General features: G+C 44.5%; 1 protein-coding gene across 2 annotated transcripts in view; it reads right to left on the reverse strand.

Annotated features, from left to right (window-relative positions):
* Positions 1-23,671, reverse strand: part of LOC138350765 (uncharacterized) — a 133,427-nt gene that overhangs the window by 12,612 nt on the left and 97,144 nt on the right. For both annotated transcript variants that reach the window (XM_069302085.1, XM_069302088.1), the window contains 3 exons: positions 23,376-23,446; positions 2,520-2,960; positions 1,751-1,897 (listed from right to left, as the gene is read on the reverse strand). In XM_069302085.1, the coding sequence (XP_069158186.1) occupies positions 1,751-1,897; positions 2,520-2,960; positions 23,376-23,381 (594 nt within the window). In that variant the 5' untranslated portion in view covers positions 23,382-23,446. The remainder of the gene's footprint in view (positions 1-1,750; positions 1,898-2,519; positions 2,961-23,375; positions 23,447-23,671) is intronic.

A 23,671-nucleotide genomic window follows, 5' to 3' on the forward strand; every position in this document is an offset into this window, starting at 1 on the left:
ACTGGCAGGGGGTTGATGCTGGACCTGTAGCTACAGCCCCCCTCTACTGGCAGGGGGTTGTGCTGGACCTGTAGCTGTAGCCCCCCCCCTCTACTGGCAGGGGTATTGTTGCTGGACCTGTAGCTCCAGCCCCCCCCCCTCTACTGGCAGGGGGTTGATGCTGGACCTGTAGCTACAGCCCCCCTCTACTGGCAGGGGGTTGGTGCTGGACCTGTAGAAGCAGTCCCCCCCACCCTCTACTGGCAGGGGGTTGGTGCTGGGCCTGTAGCTGCAGCCCCCCCCCCTCTACTGGCAGTGGGTTGTTGCTTGACCTGTAGCTGTAGCCCCCCCCCTCTACTGGCAGTGGGTTGTTGCTTGACCTGTAGCTGTAGCCCCCCCCCCTCTACTGGCAGGGGTATTGTTGCTGGACCTGTAGCTCCAATCCCCCTCTACTGGCAGGGGGTTGGTGCTGGACCTGTAGCTCCCGCCCACCTCTACTGGCAGGGGATATGTGCTGGACCTGTAGCTCCAGCCCCTCTCTATTGGCAGGGGGTTGGTGTCGGACCTGAAGCTGCAGCCTCCCCCCTCTACTGCCATGGGGTTGGTGCTGGACCTGTAGGTGCAGCCCTTCTCCTTTCTACTAGTAGGGGGTTGGTGCTGGATGTGTAGCTCTAACCCCCCTCTACTGGCAAGGGTTTGGTGCTAAACCTGTAGCTACAGACCCCCTCTACTGGTAAAGGGTTAGTGCTGGACCTGTAGCTCCAGCCCCCCTGTACTGCCAGGGGGTTGGTGCTGGACCTGTTTCTCCAGCCCTCTTTACTGGCAGGAGGTTGGTGCTGGACCTGTAGCTCTAGCCCCCCTCTACTGGTAGGGGGTTCGTGCTGGACCTGTAGTTCCAGCCATCCTCTACTGGCAGGGGGTTGGTGCTGGACCTGTAGCTCCAGCTACTCCTCAACTGGCAGGGGGTTGGTGCTGGACCTGTAGCTCCAGCCCCACTCTACTGGCAGGGGGTTGGTGCTGGACCTGTAGCTCAATCCCCCTTCTACTGGCAGGGGGTGGTGCTTGTCCTATAGCTCCAGCCCTCCCCCCATCTACTGGCAGGGGGTTGGTGGTGGACCTGAAGTTCCAGCCCCCCTTTACTGGCAGGGGGTTGGTGCTAGACTTGTAGCTCCTGCCCCTCTCTACTGGCAGGGGGTTGGTGGTGGAGTTGTAGCTCGAGCCCCCCCCCCTCCGCTAGCAGGGGGTTGGTGCTGGACCTGTAGCTCCAGCCACCCCCCCCCCTCTACTGGCAGGGGGGTTGGTGCTGGATCAGTAACGCCTGCCTCCCTCTACTGGCAGGGGAGGGGGGAGTTCGTGCTGGCCTTGTTTGGGAGTTTGATGGCAGTTTCAAGTTTTCAGTGTCTTCGTGCCCAGCAGTGGTTTGTTTTGGTTCGCTGTTTTCCTGATGCCTTCCCGGTAGGTTGGTGCAATGTCACCCGCTCTCTGCGCCTCTGTGAGGGGAGCCAGGATCTTGGGATCAATAGATGATCCCGGAGTAAATCAAGTTGCAGGACAGAAATGGTTCACATGTTTCCTTTCTCCTGTTGCCTCATGGGGTTCACCTACCAGTAAATATTTATCCAGGAGTTAGGCAACTATTGTGGATTGTAAGTTAAGGAAAGTCAGTAGTTGACCTTGGGGAACCCCAATAAACCTAAGAACAGGCTTCCTCTCCTCAAAACGCAACTCAATATCTTGTGATATTATGTATGAGAGAAAATAAAAAACTTACTGTTAATTGCTTCTGGGGGATCTGTTCAGTGATTTCCTGAACTTTATTCATGATGCTGGAGGCTGAGTCTCCCAGGTGTACGGGGTCAGCTGTGGCACCTGTCTCTGTGGTCATCATCTCCAGGGCCTCCCTGATGGTCTCCTGCACCTGTCATTACCAACACAAACATTAATGTGGAACCTGGACTATAATGAAGCATCAGGCTCTGAGTAAAGTAACTGGACTATAATGAAGCATCAGGCTCTGAGTAAAGTAACTGGACTATAATGAAGCATCAGCCTCTGAGTAAAGTAACTGGACTATAATGAAGCATCAGGCTCTGAGTAAAGTAACTGGACTATAATGAAGCATCAGGCTCTGAGTAAAGTAACTGGACTATAATGAAGCATCAGGCTCTGAGTAAAGTAACTGGGCTATAATGAAGCATCAGGCTCTGAGTAAAGTAACTGGACTATAATGAAGCATCAGGCTCTGAGTAAAGTAACTGGACAATATAAGTAATGTTGTTTCTCTACACTGACCACAGTGTAGAGAAACACCAAGATGACAGTTGACATCGGTGTAGTGAACACTGAGTGCTGACAACAGTGTAGAGAAACACCAAGATGACAGTTGACTTTATTAATAAAAATGTTTCCGGTGTTAGAGCAAAAAGTTTCCTATATATAAAGTCTACTCTCATCTTGATGTGTCTCCATGTCAAAAGTGTTTATATAGAGGCAATACTACACTCAGTTGGGTGAGAACAATGTGACCTTCAGCAGCGTACCTTCACTGAGGTGTGGACAGTCTTGACATTTGGGAAGAGTTCCTGGCACTTCTGGCGCCAATCTTCTACCTTAATACTGCACCCATCAGCTGTGTCTATGGTGTTGTCAACCTCCTGTAGGGTGTTGCCTGTGTCGAGGCTCCCCAACATGGCCTGCAGCTGAGTCTTCCCTTCCTCTCCTTGTGTTGTCATATCCACCACACTGGTATCCTCCAGTTCCAAGAGCTGCATTGCTGACTTGTTCTGCTCTACCAGAGCATAGAGTCTGTCCTGGAGCTTGAGGTGGTGAGTCTTCCAGTCCCCCAGCTGCCCCTGGTACTCCCCCAGCTGGGACAGTACCTCTTCACAGCTAGTAATGAGGCTGCTGATGCTGCTCTTCTGCTCCTGCACCATGGTACGTAACTTCTTTTGTGCGGGTACAGTTTCCTCTGGCTTGTTATCCTGTGGAAAGAATATTTGGCTAAGCTATACATATTATTACAGCACAGTCTTCTGTCAGAGGTTCTTCTGTCAGAGGTCCGCGGTTGTTCAACGTCCTCCCAGCAAGCATAAGAAATATTGCCGGAACAACCGTGGACATTTTCAAGAGGAAACTAGATTTATTCCTCCAAGGAGTGCCGGACCAACCGGGCTGTGGTGGGTATGTGGGCCTGCGGCCCGCTCCAAGCAACAGCCTGGTGGACCAAACTCTCACAAGTCGAGCCTGGCCTCGGGCCGGGCTTGGGGAGTAGAAGAACTCCCAGAACCCCATCAACCAGGTATCAACCAGGTAACAGTAACACCTCGAAAAAAAAGTAATATTACAGTACAGGTACTTTATTTACTAATAGTAATTACATAATATTTACATACATTTTTTGTATTAGCAATTCTAGAGCAGAGTTAATATTACTGACAGATTAACATATCCACAGAAGGGCCAATATTTTTTATAAATATATCCCGGAGTATAGGATAATATTTTTAGGTAACATATTGCAGTAGGGCTGCTTGTAAGCCGTACCCGAGAGTACAGACTAACAAAACCCATCCTTACTTTCTTACGAATAATGGAAGGAAATGTATTTATCGTATGTGATAATGGAGGAAAGATCAAGTATTCTTAGTTTAAGTTGGACAATAAGTGCACAGTGGGTTAAATCTTTACAAATGGGTTTTATTGAACAACTCCAGATTATTCTACACTTATTAACTATGGGAACACACGATTACGTTACTGGATGAACACACGATTACGTTACAGGATTGTTGAGATTGAGTTATACTCTTCACCAAACATAAACATGATGGATGAATTGACTATTGGTCCCACACAAATCTGGGCTTAGTCGTTAATTTACTGTACACTCTATTGGTAATATACATATGTAGCATGGATTTTTACAATATATGGTCTCTACACTTAATCACTTTACTAACGGGGACCAAGGTTGATGGAGATTAACCCATTAACTACGCGGCCTATAAATATGACATCCCCCCAGTGCGCAAGAAATAAATTCTCGGTAAAAAATTCTTTTTTGTTCTGAAAGTGTCAAAAACCCCTCCCTGTATATGGGTATAGCAACGGAATTTCGAAATTGTACTTACTTTAGACTGCTATGGGGTCCATAAGGTGGCGCGTGACGTCATCATACCCCGTGCGCCCGTGCCGTAAGCTCCCGGGGCCGGTGGGGCTCACAAGTTGCCGCGCATATATTTTTGTTCATTTTTTGCACACAGTTCCAAATACATTTTATTTGTTTTTACATGCTAATCCTATGTATAATGAACACGTACACTATATTATGGCAGTAAAACATCCGTACTGTCCAAGGACACTGTGTTACGTGCATGACACTTGTGTACACATATGTTGCACATATTTACCATGTATCATGCTAATTTATGTATATATACAATCTATTTACAGACTATACACTGTCAAACTATATACATTCACCATCAACACATTCAGAACATTGCGAGTGTGAGCAGCCACACCCAGCCAGCCCTCTCTCACTCCAACATCTTACTCGCCAACATTGCTCCTCCCACCATACTGTTATTGTTCTTATTGCACTATTTATACATGTTATATATACTTATCTACATGTTTTATTTACCAGAACTATGCAAGTAAGCCGGTATTGTGTCCAAACAGTACAGTGGCCACCATACACTCCATGAGAAATCAGACAGCAGACGACTCTACGATTACGACGTTACCTCCCTCACCAAAATAGCTCCACTCAACATACTCCTATTGCTGTTATTACACTATATACACACACACACTGTATATACCCATGTACATGTGTGTTCCCCATAGTGAACCACAAAGCTAGTGTGGTGAGCAAAACGAGAATGGCTGCCACACAGTGAGGTTACCTCAATTCTCTCACTCCCTACCGCACCAAAATTCCTCCTTCCACAATACTATGCACAACGCTAATTATAACCACAATCCTGGTCACTAATTTCTGTAAATGAATAATTGACCACAAGTTTATTTTGAAAAGGAACCTAAGAAGTCGTTTGAAGATTCCTAGATGGACGAAATAATGGTGTGGCTAGCGCTGTGAACATCGTGAACAGCATTGAATCACTGATTTTTGAACATTGTACCCAGTCATTAACACACTCAGGCTCTTCTATAATACAGTACTATCATGGCTAAATAATGCTGGTTATATATATATTTTGACATTATTAGGCGATGCTGTGGTCACACGCTGAACAGCAGAGCTGTGCGCTCATGCTGCGAGCGCCAGCCTTGGTTGCTCACTCACTACTGAGGCTCTCGCAACTGGCAATGTGGACCATGATTTTTTCTAAAGATGACATCTGTTTACAAGAGCCCTAAGGAAGCTGATGTGAACCCCATGTAGCTGCGAGAGTTTTGAATGGAACGTGAAAAATAAAAACACCCGGAGGCGCGTTGTGCACCCCGAAGCCTGGGCCTGCAGGCGCGTTGTGTAGTTAAAAGGTTAAACCATGTTACAGTAATAATTAAAGTGGGTGAATGAGTCCAAAATAACACAAGACACACAGGGTTCTACTAACACACATTCCTATCCATAAACTAACAAAGGAAAAAGCACTAGTACAGTTAATGCACTTATCGTAACTGTAGAAGACCACCCAAGTGAACAAATCCACAAGGGCCGTGACGAGGATTCGAACCTGCGTCCGGGAGCATCCCAGACACTGCCTTAATCGACTGAGCTACGACAGGGTTAAAAGGGTTGAAACCGAAGTTCTACTGAACTTACTGGATCCCGTCACAATCTTACTGGATCCCGTAAAAGCCTGGCACAAACCAGGCTTTTACACAACCCCCCCCCTGCACCCGAGCGAGCTATGTCAATAGGCCGTTCTCCCTCTTCGATTAAGGCAATGTCTGGGATGCTCCCGGACGCAGGTTCGAATCCTCGTCACAGCCCTTGTGGATTTGTTCATTTGATGCATCATGTGAGTGTGATCTCTGTTTGTGAAGACCACCCAAGCGTCGCACTGACTTCTACTGACACCGGAGTAGTCGCCACCTGAGTGGACTACTTGGTGCCGCTCTCCACTCTGTGTGCACTCCCTTGGTTCCAATAATGTTCCACACAAAACTCATATCCCAAAATTGGTCATTTGTATATCTTATAGAGTTCCAGACTGTTTTCAACATTTAACACTGCTGTTTCTATATATATATTTTCAACCAGTGAATGTCTTAAATAAGTGTTTCCTATATTATTCCATTGCTTTGGGGAGGATATATAATTATTAATAATAATAATTTTTATTTCTAAGTCGCTCCGCATGTACAGAACTGACTATTGTACTGGCAGAAATCATAAATTCATGATTGTCCTGCCCTTCAAGAAGACCTGAACAAAATAAGTGTATGAGCACCACTTGGCAAATGGAATTTAATGTGAACAAATGCCATGTTATAGAATGTGGAATAGGAGATCATAGACCCCACACAACCTATAAATTATATAATTACCTAAGTGTAGTTACAGGATGAGAGCTATGCTCATGATGTCCCGTCTTCCAAGCACTCTGTCATATAGCACTTTGAAATTACTGACGCTTTTGGCCTCCACCACCTTCTCACCTAACTTGTTCCAATCGTCTACCCCACTTGTTTGCGACAGTGAATTTTCTTATTCACTTCTAAAAAATTAGATTTTCTTCGGCACCTTTGTTTAGTTTAAATCTATGACCTCTTGTTCTTGAAGTTCCAGGTCTCAGGAAATTTTACCTATAAATTTTATCAATTCCTGTTACTATTTTGTACGTGGTGATCATATCGCCTCTTTTTCTTCTATCTTTTAATTTTGGAATATTTAACCCTTTAACTGCGCAACGTGCCTGCAGGCCCACGCTTGAGGTGCACTACGCGCCTCCGGGTATTTGTATTTTTCACGTTCGATTTAAAAGTGGCGCACCGTGACATGGGTATGGAATGGATGGCTGGGGGCCCCAGTGATCGTCTGCCATCTTGAAAAAAATTCCCAGCATGCCCTGCGGCCGTGGGGAGCCCCAGTTCCCAAACAGCAACCATGTCTGACACATCGTCAACGAGCTCCCGCTCCATGGTGACCCACGGTCATGGAAATTGACTCTGAGGAGGAGATTCGCGATATTTTGTACGACGACGGTGCTATGGATGATGACCTGGACTATGATCAAGAGAAAGATCTGACACAGAGGTCTGATACAAGTGAGGGAGAGACGCAAGTGGATGATGTGGCGAGCGTGTATGGTACACGCTCCTCACCCAGCCTGTCTCGCCGCCCTGGGTCAACACCCTTATCCTCACCACCATCATGTATGTCCCCAGACGCTAGTTTATTCAGTGACAGTACATGTGACGAATCTTTCTCGGGCTTCAATGACATTGGCTCCGATACGAGTAGTGTGGACGACCCGAGTACTAGCAGCGGGGGTGGTACCAGGCGGGGCTTTGCTGCCTCAGCAACACGTCGAGGCAGGTGACAGCATGTCTCGCAGCATGACGACAGTGGGCCCTCAACATCAGGTGTTCGTGGTAGGCCTATGGTACGAAAATTTGCCTCGGCGCCAAGCATACCCTCACGCAGCTCCAGCAGCAGCAGACGACGTAGCTGTGATTTTGGTGCTCGTGGTGGTGTTGGTGCCAACACCAAACTCCCTGGTGTACTTGTGTGGGAGGATTGCGCCACATTTGTCTTTCAAATACCAACGTTTGATGATACCGATGTTGGTGTTTAAGCTTTATTCCCGTATACCAGTGATGATATTGCGGATATGGAATATTTCCAGGCATATTTTGACAATGTCTTCATGAGGCATCTTGTGACCGAGACAAACATGTACACCCACACCTTCATAGACGGTGGCATATTACCTGCATCAGGCGATGGAAGGATATGACAATCGACGAGATGTACGTATTTCTGGCACTATGCATGATGATGAAACACTCCGAGAAAGCTGTCGTCCAGGACTATTGGAACAAAGACAGCCTTGTTCCATCACCCGTCTTCAACCGGTATATGTCGCGGGATAGGTTCCACTTGATTCTCAGGTGCCTGCATTTCGAGAACAATGCAAATGAGGATAGACACGACAGACTGTGGAAGGTACGCAAGGTATTTAGCGACCTGCGAGGGAAGTTCAGGGATTATTTAGTACCTGGACAGAATGTCGTTATCGACGAGTCGCTTGTACTGTTCAAGGGCAGACTGGCATTCAAGCAGTATATCCCTTCCAAGCGACACCGTTTTGGACTGAAGTTTTTCGTGCTGTGCGACTGTGAGACTGGTATCGTCCTGGACATGATCTTTTATTCTGGTACAGACGTCGACATACCAGCTCAAGATGAACACGGGTTCTCCGGTAGTGTCGTAAAAACCCTGATGGAACCGTTGCTGAACAGGGGGCATGTACTGTTCACCGACAACTATTACAGCAGCCCCTTGTTGACCTGATACCTCCTTGCCCACAACACCGGCATATGTGGCACTGTGAAGGTCCTCAGGAAGGAAATGCCTGTGTTCGGTATAGGTATATCCATGGGCGAGTGCCAGCTGCGCAAGTGTGACAATATGCTGTCAGTGCGGTGGAAGGACAGACGCGAGGTGAATATACTGACGACAACTCACACCGGTGCCATGTTGGACAGTGGGAAGGTCCATTTTCAGAGGCACAACCCCCATGTATAAGCCAGACTGTGTCATAGACTATAACGTGAACATGCGCCTCGTCGATAAATGTGACATGATGCTTGGTGGTGTGGAGTGCGTGCGCAGGTCTGTGAAGTGGACGAAAAGGTTTTTCTTCCACCTCATGGATGTTGCAGTGCTCAACTGCTTCAATATGTCCCTAGTGAAGTCCGGCAGGAAACCGTCTATACGTACCTTCAGTGCCAGCTGCTGGTAAAGTATGGCAAGGAGGGCTTCATAGTACCATGTGGGGTTACCTTACCTTGAGGTTACCTTGAGGTGCTTCCGGGGCTTAGCGTCCCCGCGGCCCGGTCGTCGACCAGGCCTCCTGGTTGCCAGACTGATCAACCAGGCTGTTGGACGCGGCTGCTCGCAGCCTGACGTATGAGTCACAGCCTGGTTGATCAGGTATCCTTTGGAGGTGCTTATTCAGTTCTCTCTTGAACACTGTGAGGGGTCGGCCAGTTACGCCCCTTATGTGTAGTGGAAGCGTGTTGAACAGCCTCGGACCTCTGATGTTGATAGAGTTCTCTCTCAGAGTACCAGTTGCACCTCTGTTTTTCAACGGGGGTATTCTGCACATCCTGCCATGTCTTCTGGTCTCATGTGATGTTATTTCTGTGTGCAGGTTTGGGACCAGCCCCTCTAATATTTTCCACGTGTAAATTATTATGTACCTCTCCCGCCTGCGCTCAAGGGAGTACAGTTTTAGGCTCTTTAGTCGGTCCCAATAGTTTAGATGTTTTACTGAGTGGATTCTAGCAGTAAAGGATCTCTGCACGCTCTCCAGGTCAGCAATTTCTCCAGCTTTGAAAGGTGCTGTCATTGTGCAGCAGTACTCTACTCTAGAGAGCACAAGCGTTTTGAAAAGTATCATCATCGGTATAGCATTTCTAGTGTGAAAAGTTCTTGTTATCCAACCTGTCATTTTTCTTGCAGTTGTGACGGCTACTTTATTGTGTTCTTTAACCCTCAAACCGCTAGGGGCCCAAATGGAATTCACACCCACAGGCGCAACAACAAAAAAAAAATCCAAAAAATTCTTTCGTCTTATAGAAGTGTTCATTTTTGTTCCCTGATCACGGAAAAAATAACAAAAAAATCGTAGGTGGCATATTTTAGCCGCAATAGGGTAGGGAAGTGTGGCAAAAAAGGGGCGTTGGCAGAGCCTTCGCCAGATGAGGTCTACTCCGCCCGAGCTGTCAGACGGCAGTTGCCACAAATATATTATTACCTAATTATTTCAATGTCTCTGATTGATTTTTTCTTAGTTTTTTTGCAGTAATATTATTCCATACAGTGAATTGTGGTATATTTATATTATAAAATGTGTGAACCATCGCTGTACTCAAAATTATGGTGTGCATATTAGTGATTAAATTATTATGTTCATAAAACAATAAACAAATAGTTTTGCTGTTGTTACACTATATACACAGATTATATATAAGTATTTGCATGTTTTGTACACCATAACGAACTACTAAGTTGGTCTTGTGAGTCAAAAAGCAACGAGGAGTGACCGCCAAACACCAGCGAGCCACTCACTCCCTCAACACCACCTCACTCACCCTCATTTACCTCCCACAATACTCTTTCTGTATTTATTCACTATACACAGACGTTATATATACGTATTTACATGTTTTGTTCACCATAACTGTACATCTAAGCTTGTATGGTGAGTAAAGGCCACAAACACGTAGCTACTCACACAGTCAGCTGATCGGCGGTCGCCCTCAAGGCCAGACGCACTAATATTTGTCCTTCAACAATACTGTTTGTGGTGTTATTACGCTATATACACATATTATATATAAGTATCTACCTGTTTTATTCACCATACCTGAACAAATAAGCTGGTATGGTGCCCAAAGACTATTGTGGTCACCAGTAAACAACATGATAAGTCGTGCAGACGACGCCACCGCCCTCACCAAAATGGCGGCTCCCAACCTACTCCTCTTGCTGTTTATACCCTATATACACACGTTATATATAAGTATCTACATTTGTGTTCACCATATCGAACCACTAAGCTGGTATGGTGAGTGCAGTCAATAAATCGTGGCCACACACAGTCAGAAGACGACGCAACAACCCTCCCTCGCACAGTCTTACGCCTCCCTCCATGGAGCACAGCGCTAAATATCAGCACAATCCTGCTATTATCAGAATCCTGGTCAGTTTTATCACAGTCAGGGGGCTTCAGTAATACTCTCACTGCTAAATAATAGCAGTATCATATATATTATGGTATTTGTAGGCGATGCTGTGGTCACAAGCTGAACAGCGGTGCTGTGAGCTCGTGCTGCGTGCGCCAGCCTTGGTGGCTTGCTCAATACTGACGCTCTCACACCCAAGAATGTTGGCCTGGATTTTTTTTCTAGGTGGCATCTGGCAACTATCGGTCTTGGTTGTACTATAGCTGCCCCTATCCCAGGCGGGGAGTTTAAATTATAGCGCTAGACACGAAATCATATATAAATGATGTGCGTGGTTTCGGTTTTGTCACTGATATCATTTATATATGATATGCGCGGTTTGAGGGTTAAAGGTAAGGTCTTCTGACATGAGTACACCCAGATCCTTTACATTGCCTTTTCGTTCTATGTTATGATTTGCCTGTGTTTTGTACGTGGTTTCCGTTTTTATATTTTCATTTTTTTTCCATAGCGCATGAGCTGGAACTTATCTTCGTTAAACACCATATTATTTTCTGTAGCCCATAGAAAGACCTGATCTACATCTGACTGGAGGTTCGCCGTGTCCTCTATGTTGCCTACTCTCATGAAGATCCTAGTGTCATCTGCAAAGGATGATACAGTGCTATAGGTTGTGTTCTTGTCTATGTCCGAAATGAGGATGAGAAAAAGTACTGGAGCAAGCACAGTACCCTGGGGGACTGAGCTCTTCACAGTTGATGGGCTGGATTTTATTTTGTTGACTATTACACATTGGGTTCTGTTGGTCAGGAAATTGTAGATCCATCTGCCTATTTTTCCGGTAATTCCTTTTGAACGCATTTTATGTGCAATAACACCATGGTCACATTTATCAAAAGCTTTTGCGAAATCTGTGTAAATTACATCCGCGTTATGTTTGTCTTCCATAGCATCTAATGCCATATCATAGTGGTCCAGCAACTGCGACAGGCAAGAGCGCCCTGTTCTGAAACCATGTTGTCCGGGGTTATGGAGTTGCTATGATTCCATGTATTTTGTGATTTTACTTCTTAGCACTCTCTCAAAAATTTTTATGATGTGCGATGTTAGTGCTATCGGTCTGTAATTTTTTGCCTCTGCCTTATTTCCTCCTTTATGAAGTGGTGCTATCTCTGCTGTTTTTAGTATATCAGGAATAACGCCAGTATCTAGACTTTGTCTCCACAGAATGTGGAGGGCCTGCGATAGTGGTTTTTTACAGTTCTTTATGAATATAGAGTTCCAAGAATCCGGGCCTGGTGCAGAGTGCATAGGCATACTGTTTATGGCTTCTTCAAAATCCAGTGGGGATAGGGTGATGTCTGATATATGATTTGATGTTGGTATCGTATCCAAGTGCCGGCGGGGAAGTGGTTCAAATAGCTTAGGCTATCACTTCCTTATGTCCGGTCGTGATGGTCAAGCGGATTAAGGCGTCCCTGTACATACCAGTTGCGTTGCTCCTGGCAGTATGGGTTCGAGTCACTTCTGGGGTGTGAGTTTTCAGTTGTATATAGTCCTGGGGACCATTCAGGCTTATTTGCATTTGTGTTCCTCACGTGTGCCCCAAAGAATGAGGTGATTTGATAAAATGCTATGCCCAAGATTACCATCCGAGTGCCGGCGGGGAAGTGGTTCAAATAGCTTCGGCTATCACTTCCTTATGTCCGGTCGTGATGGTCAAGCGGATTAAGGCGTCCCTGTACATACCAGTTGTGTTGCTCCTGGCAGTATGGGTTCGAGTCACTTCTGGGGTGTGAGTTTTCAGTTGTATATAGTCCTGGGGACCATTCAGGCTTGTTTGCATATATATATATATATATATATATATATATATATATATATATATATATATATATATATATATATATATCTACAGGGTGGTACCGTGTACAACATCCATCTCCAGGTACCGCCCAACCAGTCATCTGGACATGCTACAGACAGCTGTCTCTCAGCTGCTTCCCTAGCCTGGCAGGGCTATGGGACAACACATCTTTTACTGGAATTTCCACTAGTCCTGAGACACTGTTACACTATGATTATTGTACTCACGTTTACTCATATCCTCAACACATACATTTCCCTGGTCACTACCATTCTGGCTGTAGAACACCTAGCTCGTTCCTCGTGCGTCGACTAGGTGTGGCCCTAGAATGTCCAGGGAAAGTGGCCAAGTGGAATGGCCAAGGCATGTGGCCACCGCGTGGCCCTAAGGGGGGGTGGCCACGGGTAGCGCATGATGTCACAGCGCCCCACCCGAGCTGAGGTGGGGTGGGGTTTAGCCGGGGTGGTCTGGCGCACGGGTGGCCTGGAGGGTGCCCCCCCGGGCGGCTGGCCAAGGTGGCCGGCGCATGGGTGGCGCGCACATGGGATGCCTCAGGCCGGCCTGGCCAGCACCCACAGGCATACTGAATGGGGATGGGAGAACCATCAAACACCCCCATTAAAACACAGCATGCCTCGCTCGTACACTGGAGTGACAATGGCCGGCGGCGTCACCCCATGGCGGACCCAACAAGGTGGAATTCAAAGTCCAACAGGGGCCTGTAATAACACCTCAATTACACTGTCCATATTCCACCAATTGTCCATTGTCCATTAACACTAGACAGGATACTCAGACCCGATGTGAGGGATCAATCTGATACACCATGAGACCTGCCAGCTGCCTCATGGGTGAACACTGTAACTGTCTCTTAGTTTTTTATACTGTTCCTACCATACTCCTCGGCCCCAATTTCACGCAAATTGGGCCTTGACACAACCCAGGATGGCAGGAGTGTCATGCATGATGCGTAATCAGGATGATACAGCGATTAACGGGGGTGGAGGTGGCAGGCAGGCCTTAACACCCAAAGTCACCATTCCAGCTTGCCGCCCAGCTCAAACTGACTCTATGACGGTCTGGGGAAAACTCAAAATGCCCATCTCTCCCCCCTACCTATGTTGACCAATCAGCAGTAAGCCGGCACTGTTCTCTCATGCTGCTACCAATAACAGCAGTTCGCGCCAAAACTCAGCTAGGAGCAGAGGTGCCGCTACCAATCACAGACACCCTCACCCTGAGGCGTCCTGTGACGTCACAAGGAGGGGGAGGCCTAGGACTGGCGTGATGTCTCACATGGTGGGTGGGGGGGGACCTTCACCCCACTGTCCCCACCACCTCTAAAAAACCGTTGAGAGTCAAGTACCTACACACACCACTCACTCTCAACTACCATCCTATTTTCACAGAAACAGGAAAAATTCTGTAACTCCCTCTACAGAGTAATCACAGACTTCTGGCTAGCCTGACATGATAGTCCATAGCATGAGCTTTCATCCAACACCCCACAAGTGTATGTTAGTTTGAAAACTTCTTGACTAGAATCCCTAGAGAGACTAGCATAATTTAGAAAACTAGGAAAACTAACTGAGGGAATCTTCATTCCCTCACATAGCAAATAGTTGAACCAACTAGGAAGGAAAACATGCTGGACCTCATTTTCACTAATAATGAAAAATTGATCAGGAACATAGTGATTACAAATACCTGTTACTCATATAACAACTTAATTGAAGTTTTGACAAGCATGGGGAATAGACCTTCAAAACCAGTCTCGATTCCCAATGGAAGAGATTTCAGCAAATTCAACTTCAATAATAGACAGATAAACTGGGAGCAAATGAACCAAGACTTCGCAGAAATAAGCTGGGAAGAACAGCTAGAAAATGCAAACCTGAACCAGTGCCTGAAAAAAAATAAACTCAGTAGCACTAGAAATATGCTCAAACCGCATATCCCTAAGAAAAAACAGGAAGAGATCGAGAACGTCATTCCCTCTATAAGCGAAGAAAACAAATCGCAGAACAACTTGAGAGTCGCACCCTCTCTCATGAACGGCAAAGAAGGTTAGGTAGAGAAGAAGCAGCAATTGAACTAAAGCTACAAGAATCATATAAAACCCAGGAGAGGCAAAGAGAGCAAAAGGCCATCAGTGAAATAGAGGGAAATACAAAATATTTTTTCTTCTATGCAAAATCAAGTTAAAAAACCACATCTAGCATCGGGCCCCTGCGAAAGAGATATGGAACTTTCACAGATGACAACAAAGAAATGAGCGAAATACTGAGGAAGCAGTATGCGAGCCACTAAACACACTAAAGATTGATAACTGTTATGATCTCAGCCTGCAGGAGAAACGAGTCTCCCCTTGAGAGTCATTCTACCAGATTTGACCAAAGAGGTTAAAGAGATGTAGACCTGGATATTTATATAGTAGACATTCGATTGAATTTGACAAACGGTTTGCATGTTTGGCAGTGAATAAGGATATAAATAGATGACTGGTCATGAGATGTGGAGAATTTGCTGGGGGTGTGAAGCTTGCTTATAAGGACGTTGACCTCACTTGAGCGCCAGAAATTGTGAGGGGAAGTTGAGCTCCATTGGGTTCCGGTTAGAGAAGAACCCCCTAGTTGATATACCTTCAAGAGGAAGGAAGTGTGCAGACGTTTCAGCTGTGGAATTAATCTGGAAACGTGTGGTCACGAGTCCTGGATGGCAGGAAGAGTTGTGAAGCCGTCCAGAAACATTTTCGTGGGCAGCCGTGTGTGCGCCCTGGTCAGGCATAATCAAGTGAGCACCCTCACAAGAGACACTTTTGTGGTAGGCACAGTTTAAATCAGTTAACAGTGATTGCCTGTAATTGGTCGTGTGCCCAGCGGTTGTAGCCAGTATTTATTGATATGTTAGGCAAATTTTATTGAAGCAGGAAGTTCAAAACAGAGAGTAAAGACAGAGGAACGTCCTGGAGGGCGGGGCGATGTCCGTCCCCTCCAAGCACTCATGGGTGACTGAGAGAGCTTAGCTCCTGGCAGAGTAGCTGCCTTGTGGCAGCAGGCGGAGGAACCGCTCAGCAGGCGAGGCGGAGGATGGATTCGCCCGAACGGGGGAGTCCATACTTACGGTGTTCGGGAAGCAGGGAGATGTCGGGTGAAACATTTATTGTGTGTAGTTCATTAAAGTTATATGTTTGTAGAGGAACATTTTTATTGGCGTATCGATGGGTTGCAGGTTTGTTCTGAGGAAGGAGTTGATGGGAGTACTCTGAGGCCAGAGAAGAAGTTAATGAGTGGAACTCCAAGACTGTAGGAGTAGATGTAGTACTCTGTGGAAGAGTAAGCCTCATAATGAGGAATTGGACCTCAAATTATGTGAAGAGGAGCAGTGAAGTGAAGTCTCACATGCTTCTGTGGAATCAGTGGTGGAGTATCACTGGAGTCCAAGGAAAACTTCATGGTGCAGCAGCCTGGAAGAGCTGTAGAGGATCCTAGTAGATGAACCTGGAAGAACCTGTTGATGTCAGGGTAGTGAACTTCAGATGTGGGAAGGAAGTTCATATTGACTACTTGTAGGGAGTTGGAAGAGTGCTTGAGTGCCATTATCATGCAAGACGCAGTGAACGGTGCGTGATTGATTATCATTTTTATGCCAAGGAATACTTATACTGAAGTTTATAGAGTTACAACTGTAGGCTGGAGTACCTGCAGAGATAAATATTTCCTAGGGCTGATAGTGCCATACGTATATATATGTTCTAGGCCTGATAGTGCCATATTTGTTTTACAAGGTTTAACTCACTAAGTGAGGTTGGTAGCATAAGTGGCAAGCCAGTAGTTGGGCTACCACTTGGTATAAGCAACTAATAAGAGTCCTGATGGTAGTGGTTTGTAACCAGGTTATAACATCATAAGGTGTTGAAGTTTATATACTTGTATACTGTATGTGACTGTTTTATATGTTCTGTATTGTTATTAAATGTTCATAATCATCAGGTGTTTGCCCTTGTCCTAGTGAGGCTTCCCAGGAAGCAAGAGAGAGAGAAAGCACCACAGCTTTGGACAGGGTAGTACAGAATAATAATTCAGGAAAGGGGATTGGGGAGATCATACCATCCGACGGGATAGTGGGGAGTCATGGAGGCTCAAGTGGGTGTGCACACATGACAACGAGGCTGGTGTTGGAGCCGCATCCCCTAGAGATGTGACGCTGAGCCCCTCTCCAAAAGTAGAAGCGTGCAGGGTGATCTCCTGATTTAAGTGTAATCACACTAAAGAGGTTTTGGGTTAGGTGGGTTGTCCGAGAGAGACAATCTATCAACTCACAACATAATAATATTATTACGACTACCACAACGTAAAATAACCCAAATGAATTTTTCATGGATATGATACCAACATCAAATCATATATCAGATATCACCCTATCCCCACTGGATTTTGAAGAAACCACAGACAGTATGCCTATGTACTCTGCACCAGGCCTGGATTCTTGGAACCCTATATTCATCAACAAATGTAAAAAATACACTATCGCAGGTGCTTCACATTCTTTGGGGACAAAGCCTAGATACTGGCGTTATTCCTGACATACTAAAAAAAGTAAAAGTTGGGTAAAAGTGACCATGTCTTTTTGGGAATAAAGTATGCAATGCGTTATAAGCTGGAAGAAAATAAGGAGGTTGAAGCAGTTGAAAAACCAGACTTTAGGAGTGGACATTATGGTGACCTTAGAAATTTTTTTAGTGAGTATAATTGGACAGACTTGATGCTAGGCAAGGAAGTGAATGAGATGTATGTCAAGTTTTGTGAAATATATGATAAAGGCACAAAAAAATTTATACCAAAACAGAGATGCAGAACTAGGAAACAGGATTGGTTCAATAGAAATTGCGAGAGGGCTAGAGACCAAAAGACACAAAAATGGAATCAATACAGGAAGAGGCCGAACCCCCAAACATACCAGCGATACAAAGATGCGAGAAACAACTACACGGCAGTGAGGAGAGAGGCAGAAAGAAATTTTGAAAAAGGGATTGCAGACAAATGTAAAACAGAACCAGGTCTATTCTATAAATTCATAAAAAACAAATTGCAGGTAAAGGATAATATTCAGAGGTTGGAAATGGGAAATAGATTCACGGAAAATGAAAAGGAAATGTGTGAAACACTAAACGAAAAGTTCCAAAGTGTGTTTGTACAAAGTGAAATCTTTAGGGAACCAGATACAATAAGAATTCCAGAGAACAACATAGAGCACATAGAGGTGTCTAGAGACGAAGTGGAAAAAATGCTCAAGGAGCTCGGTAAGAACAAAGCAGCTGGCCCAGATGGCGTTTTACCATGGGTTCTGAGAGAATGTGCATCTGAGCTCAGCATTCCACTTCACCTGATCTTTCAGGAATCCCTGTGTACAGGAATCGTAGCAGACGTGTGGAAACAGGCTAACATAGTTCCAATCAACAAAAGTGGCAGCAGGGAAGACCCCCTCAATTATAGACCTGTATCATTGACAAGTGTAATAGTGAAAGTATTGGAAAAACTAATCAAAACTAAATGGGTAGAACACCTAGAGAGAAATGATATAATATCAGACAGACAGTATGGTTTTCGATCTGGAAGATCCTGTGTATCGAATTTACTCAGTTTCTATGATCGAGCCACAGAGATATTACAGGAAAGAGATGGTTGGGTTGACTGCATCTATCTGGACCTAAAAAAGGCTTTTGACAGAGTTCCACATAAGAGGTTGTTCTGGAAACTGGAAAATATTGGAGGGGTGACAGGTAAGCTTCTATCATGGATGAAAAATTTTCTGACTGATAGAAAAATGAGGGCAGTAATCAGAGGCAATGTATCGGATTGGAGAAATGTCACAAGTGGAGTACCACAGGGTTCAGTTCTTGCACCAGTGATGTTTATTGTGTACATAAATGATCTACCAGTTGGTATACAGAATTATATGAACATGTTTGCTGATGATGCTAAGATAATAGGAAGGATAAGAAATTTAGATGATTGTCATGCCCTTCAAGAAGACCTGGACAAAATAAGTATATGGAGCACCACCTGGCAAATGGAATTTAATGTTAATAAATGTCATGTTATGGAATGTGGAATAGGAGAACATAGACCCCATACAACCTATATATTATATGAGAAATCTTTGAAGAATTCTGATAAAGAAAGAGATCTAGGAGTGGTTCTAGATAGAAAACTATCACCTGAGGACCACATAAAGAATATTGTGCAAGGAGCCTATGCAATGCTTTCTAACTTCAGAATTGCATTTAAATACATGGATGGCGAGATACTAAAGAAATTGTTCATGACTTTTGTTAGGCCAAAGCTAGAATATGCAGCTGTTGTGTGGTGCCCATATCTTAAGAAGCACATCAACAAACTGGAAAAGGTGCAAAGACATGCTACTAAGTGGCTCCCAGAACTGAAGGGCAAGAGCTACGAGGAGAGGTTAGAAGCATTAAATATGCCAAAACTAGAAGACAGAAGAAAAAGAGGTGATATGATCACTATGTACAAAATAGTAACAGGAATTGATAAAATCGACAGGGAAGACTTCCTGAGACCTGGAACTTCAAGAACAAGAGGTCATAGATTTAAACTAGCTAAACACAGATGCCGAAGAAATATAAGAAAATTCACCTTCGCAAATAGAGTGGTAGACGGTTGGAACAAGTTAAGTGAGAAGGTGGTGGAGGCCAAGACCGTCAGTAGTTTCAAAGCGTTATATGACAAAGAGTGCTGGGAAGACGGGACACCACGAGCGTAGCTCTCATCCTGTAACTACACTTAGGTAATTACTAAAAACAGCAGAGATAGCACCACCCCATAAAGGAAGAAATAAGGCAAAGGTAAAAAATTACAGGCCGATAGCACTAACATCACACATCATAAAAATCTTTGAGAGAGTGCTAAGATGTATGATCACAGAACACATGGAATCCCAGCATCTCCATAACCCCGGACAAAATGGTTTCACAACAGAGCGCTCTTGCCTATCACAGTTGCTGGACCACTATGACATGGCATTAGATGCCATGAAGATGGACTAACCGCTGATGTAATTTATACAGATTTCGCAAAAGCCTTCAACAAATGTGACCATGGTGTTATTGCACATAAAATGCATTCATAAGGAATTACCGGAAAAATAGGCAGATGGATCTACAATTTCCTGACTAACAGAACCCAGTGTGTAATAGTCAACAAAATAAAATCCTGTCCATCGACCGTGAAGAGCTCAGTCCCTCAGGGTACTGTGCTTGCTCCAGTGCTCTTTTCTCATCTTCATATCGGACATCGAGAAGGACACAGTCTATAGTACCATATCATCCTCTGCAGATGACACTAGGATTTTTATGAGAGTAGACAGCGTAGAGGACACAGCAAACCTCCAGATGTAAATCAGATCTTTCTAGGGGCTACAGAAAATAATATGGTGTTTAACGAAAATAAGTTCCAGCTTATGCGCCACGGAAAAAAATAAAATCTAAAAACGGAAACAATGTTCAAAACACAAGTCAAATCATAACATAGAACAAAAAAGTAATGTAAAGGATTTGGATTTACTCATGTCGGAAGACCTTACCTTTAAAGAACACAATAAAGAAGCCGTCACAACTGCAAGAAAAATGACAGGTTGGATAAAAAGAACCGTTCACACTAGAGATGCTATACCGATAATGATTAATTGGGAGTAATTGGTAATTACCGCTGGGTAATTGGGAGGCCCCAATTACCCAGCGGTCACCATGGCGAATGCACGGCCAAACGCCTCCTGAGCACGCACCACGCAATCACTTACTCAAGAGCAAATAACTAGTGAATTATTTTCTGATGGTGAGGAAAGTGATTTTTGATGACCCTGACATTGATAAGGACTACAGACAATTGTCCGATGATAGTAGCACAGACAGTGAATATGAGATACAGTACAGTCTCCTCCCATGGCAAGGCTTACACGCTCACCCATGCCTCCTCGCCCAGTGTCTACTCCAATTCACCCACGACCACACAGTTCTTGTACTTATTTAGAGTATGAGGATATTTTGGACGACGAGTCAGAGGAAGGTGACTCATTTTCTGGTTTTAGTGAAGTGGATTCAGAGCATAGTGTTATCATGCCTGTTGCTAATACCAGTGGTGTTACTGGGCGAGAACTTGTCACGTCAGCAGCGTCTCGCCCAGCCAAGCGCCACCGCATGGCACCACATGAGGAACCAAGACCCTCATGTTCACGTGATTTCACCTCACGTTCACATAGTGCCTGTACTTTGCATAGACGGACTTTAGCTCCTGGTCCACGGTGTGCAACGCTTCCTCGCTGTCGTGCCGCTGTTGCGTCTCGCAGGACCCCAGGTGTACTTGTGTGGAGTGATGGTGACGATTTTATTCCTCTAATTCCTGCCTTTGACAATAAAGAAGTTGGGATTACAGACCTTTTCCCTGATAATGGTGAGGACATGTGTGAAATGGATTACTTTACAGCATTTTATGATGAGCCGCTCATGGAATATATTGTACACCAAATGAACCTTCATGCGACTCATCTCATTGGAAAAGAGATAACAGAATATTCACGATTGCAGCGTTGGAAAAACACTACTATAGGTGAAATGTATGTATTTTTGGCAATATGTATGTTGAAGGAACATTGTGTCAAACACGTTATCACAGTTTATTGGAGCAAAGACCAGACTATTCCAACACCTTTCTTCGGGAAATATATGTCCCGAGACAGGATTCAGATACTCCTCAGGTGTCTTCATTTTGCAAGTAATGAGGACCGGACAGAGGATGATAGACTTTGGAGAGTCAGGCACTATATGAATGAAGCGATTGGTAAGTTCGGAGATTTCTACGTACCAGCACAGAAGCTGGTGATTGACGAATCCCTTGTGCTTTTTAGAGTATGTGTTGCATTCAAGCAGTATATTCCCTCTAAACGCAACAGATTTGGATTGAAATTCTTTGTTTTTTGTAACTGTGAAACAGGATAAGTGTTACACACGATTCTATATTCTGCTAGTGATGTAGACATTCTCGGTAACGACCAACATAGTTTCTCAGGTAGTGTGGTAAAGTCACTGATGACACCATGGATGAACAAGGGCCACATTTTATACACAGATAACTGCTATACAAGTCCCTTGCAAGCTAGGTTCTTGATTTAAAATAGAACTGGATTGTTTGGCACAGTAAAGCCAGGAAGGGAAATGCCAGTGTTTGACAATAAACTTAAAGTAGGTGACTGCCAGCTAAGAAAAAGTGATCAAATACGCTTAGTTAGGTGGAAAGACACGAGAGAAGTGAACTTGCTGACAACCATTCATGATGGTACAATAGTGATCAGTGGCAAGGTGAACCGAGTAACGCAAGAACCAATAAGCCAGATTGTGTTCTTGACTATAATATCAACATGCGTTTGGTTGATAAATCTGACATGATGGTGGGCACTGTCCAGTGTGTGGAAAACATTGAAGTGGACGAAAAAAGTGTTTTTCGATCTTGTTGACATAAGCATGCTGAACAGCTATAATATGTATCTGGTGAAAACTGGACGTAAACCAAGTTTCCGTTCGTTTGCTTTTACACTTGGGACACAGTTATTAGCAAAGTTTGGCAAAGATGTTCCTGGCATACAAAGACCCATCATGAACCCAGTGTTGCAGCATGCTGCTACACCCAGGCTCACTCACATGGAGTGCTTTCAAGCACACAGACACATTTGCCACCAGCTGGAAAGCATGCAATAGGCCAACGTGATTGCTTAGTTTGTAGAACAATAAACGAGATCAGAAACGTAAACTTGTGCAAACATGGTGTGAAGCGTGTGCAGTCCCATTGTGTGCTGTCAACTGCTTCTACAACTACCACTCTCTCCAAGAATTCTAAATGTGCAATAATAGTGCAAAAACCTGTAATAGTGTGTGCATGTGTGTAAATATAATAGTGAACAATGTGAATACATATTATATTGGCATAATGGGAAAACATTTTTGTGTGCATGTGTATACTCAATGTATGCAACATTTATTACCATTGAACATGAAGTAACATTATATGCAACACAATTAGTGAATAATATTTGTGATAAAATACGCCTAGACACTGTAAATAATGCAGCGAAAATAAATTTGTGGCAATTCTGACTGCTTGAGGACTGCGCACAATGCCTCTGGGACGCACCTTGCATGAGCAAGCATGCAGGGTATGACGTCATTGCTCATATTGTCGGCTCATTTATGTCATTTGTATGTACGATTAATTTTTTCTCTCTCTCTCTTTTGTGGTCAGGGAACACAAATTAACAGTTTAGGAAGAATTTTTGTTTTTCTTTTTTGTTATGCGCCTGTGAGTGACAAGGGGCAAACAGCCCTTAGCAAGACAAGGGTTAATACACTCAACATCATTGGGTAATGCCAATATTATTCATACACTCACCATCACAGGGTAATGACAATATAATTAATACACCTGCCATCACTGGTAAATGACAACACCAACATTAATACACTAGTTAATGAAAATATCTTGATTAATACACTCACAATCACTGGTTATTGACATCAACATGATAAACACACACACTGGTAGTACAGTAAGAATAAAATTGTCCTTACCATCATTAATGGGCAAGAGTTGTGTTTGCTATCGTCCTGGGTAGCTGAGCAGAGACTGGAAGCAGTATTACCTATTAAGGCAAAATAAAACAAATTTAAGGTTTCTATGACTAAATTTTTCCCACCAAAACATAGTAAATTTTTAGAAAAATTTAATAATTTTTTTTAGGTATTGTGCTTTGAGCAAAAGTAAGGAGGGTGGGCAGGAGTAAGGAGGGTGGGCAGGAGTAAGGAGGGTGGGCAGGAGTAAGGAGGTTGGGCAGGAGTAAGGAGAGTGGGCAGGAGTAAGGAGGGTG

The sequence above is a fragment of the Procambarus clarkii genome, chromosome 5 (assembly GCF_040958095.1).
Source record: "Procambarus clarkii isolate CNS0578487 chromosome 5, FALCON_Pclarkii_2.0, whole genome shotgun sequence".
Classification (NCBI taxonomy): domain Eukaryota; kingdom Metazoa; phylum Arthropoda; class Malacostraca; order Decapoda; family Cambaridae; genus Procambarus; species Procambarus clarkii.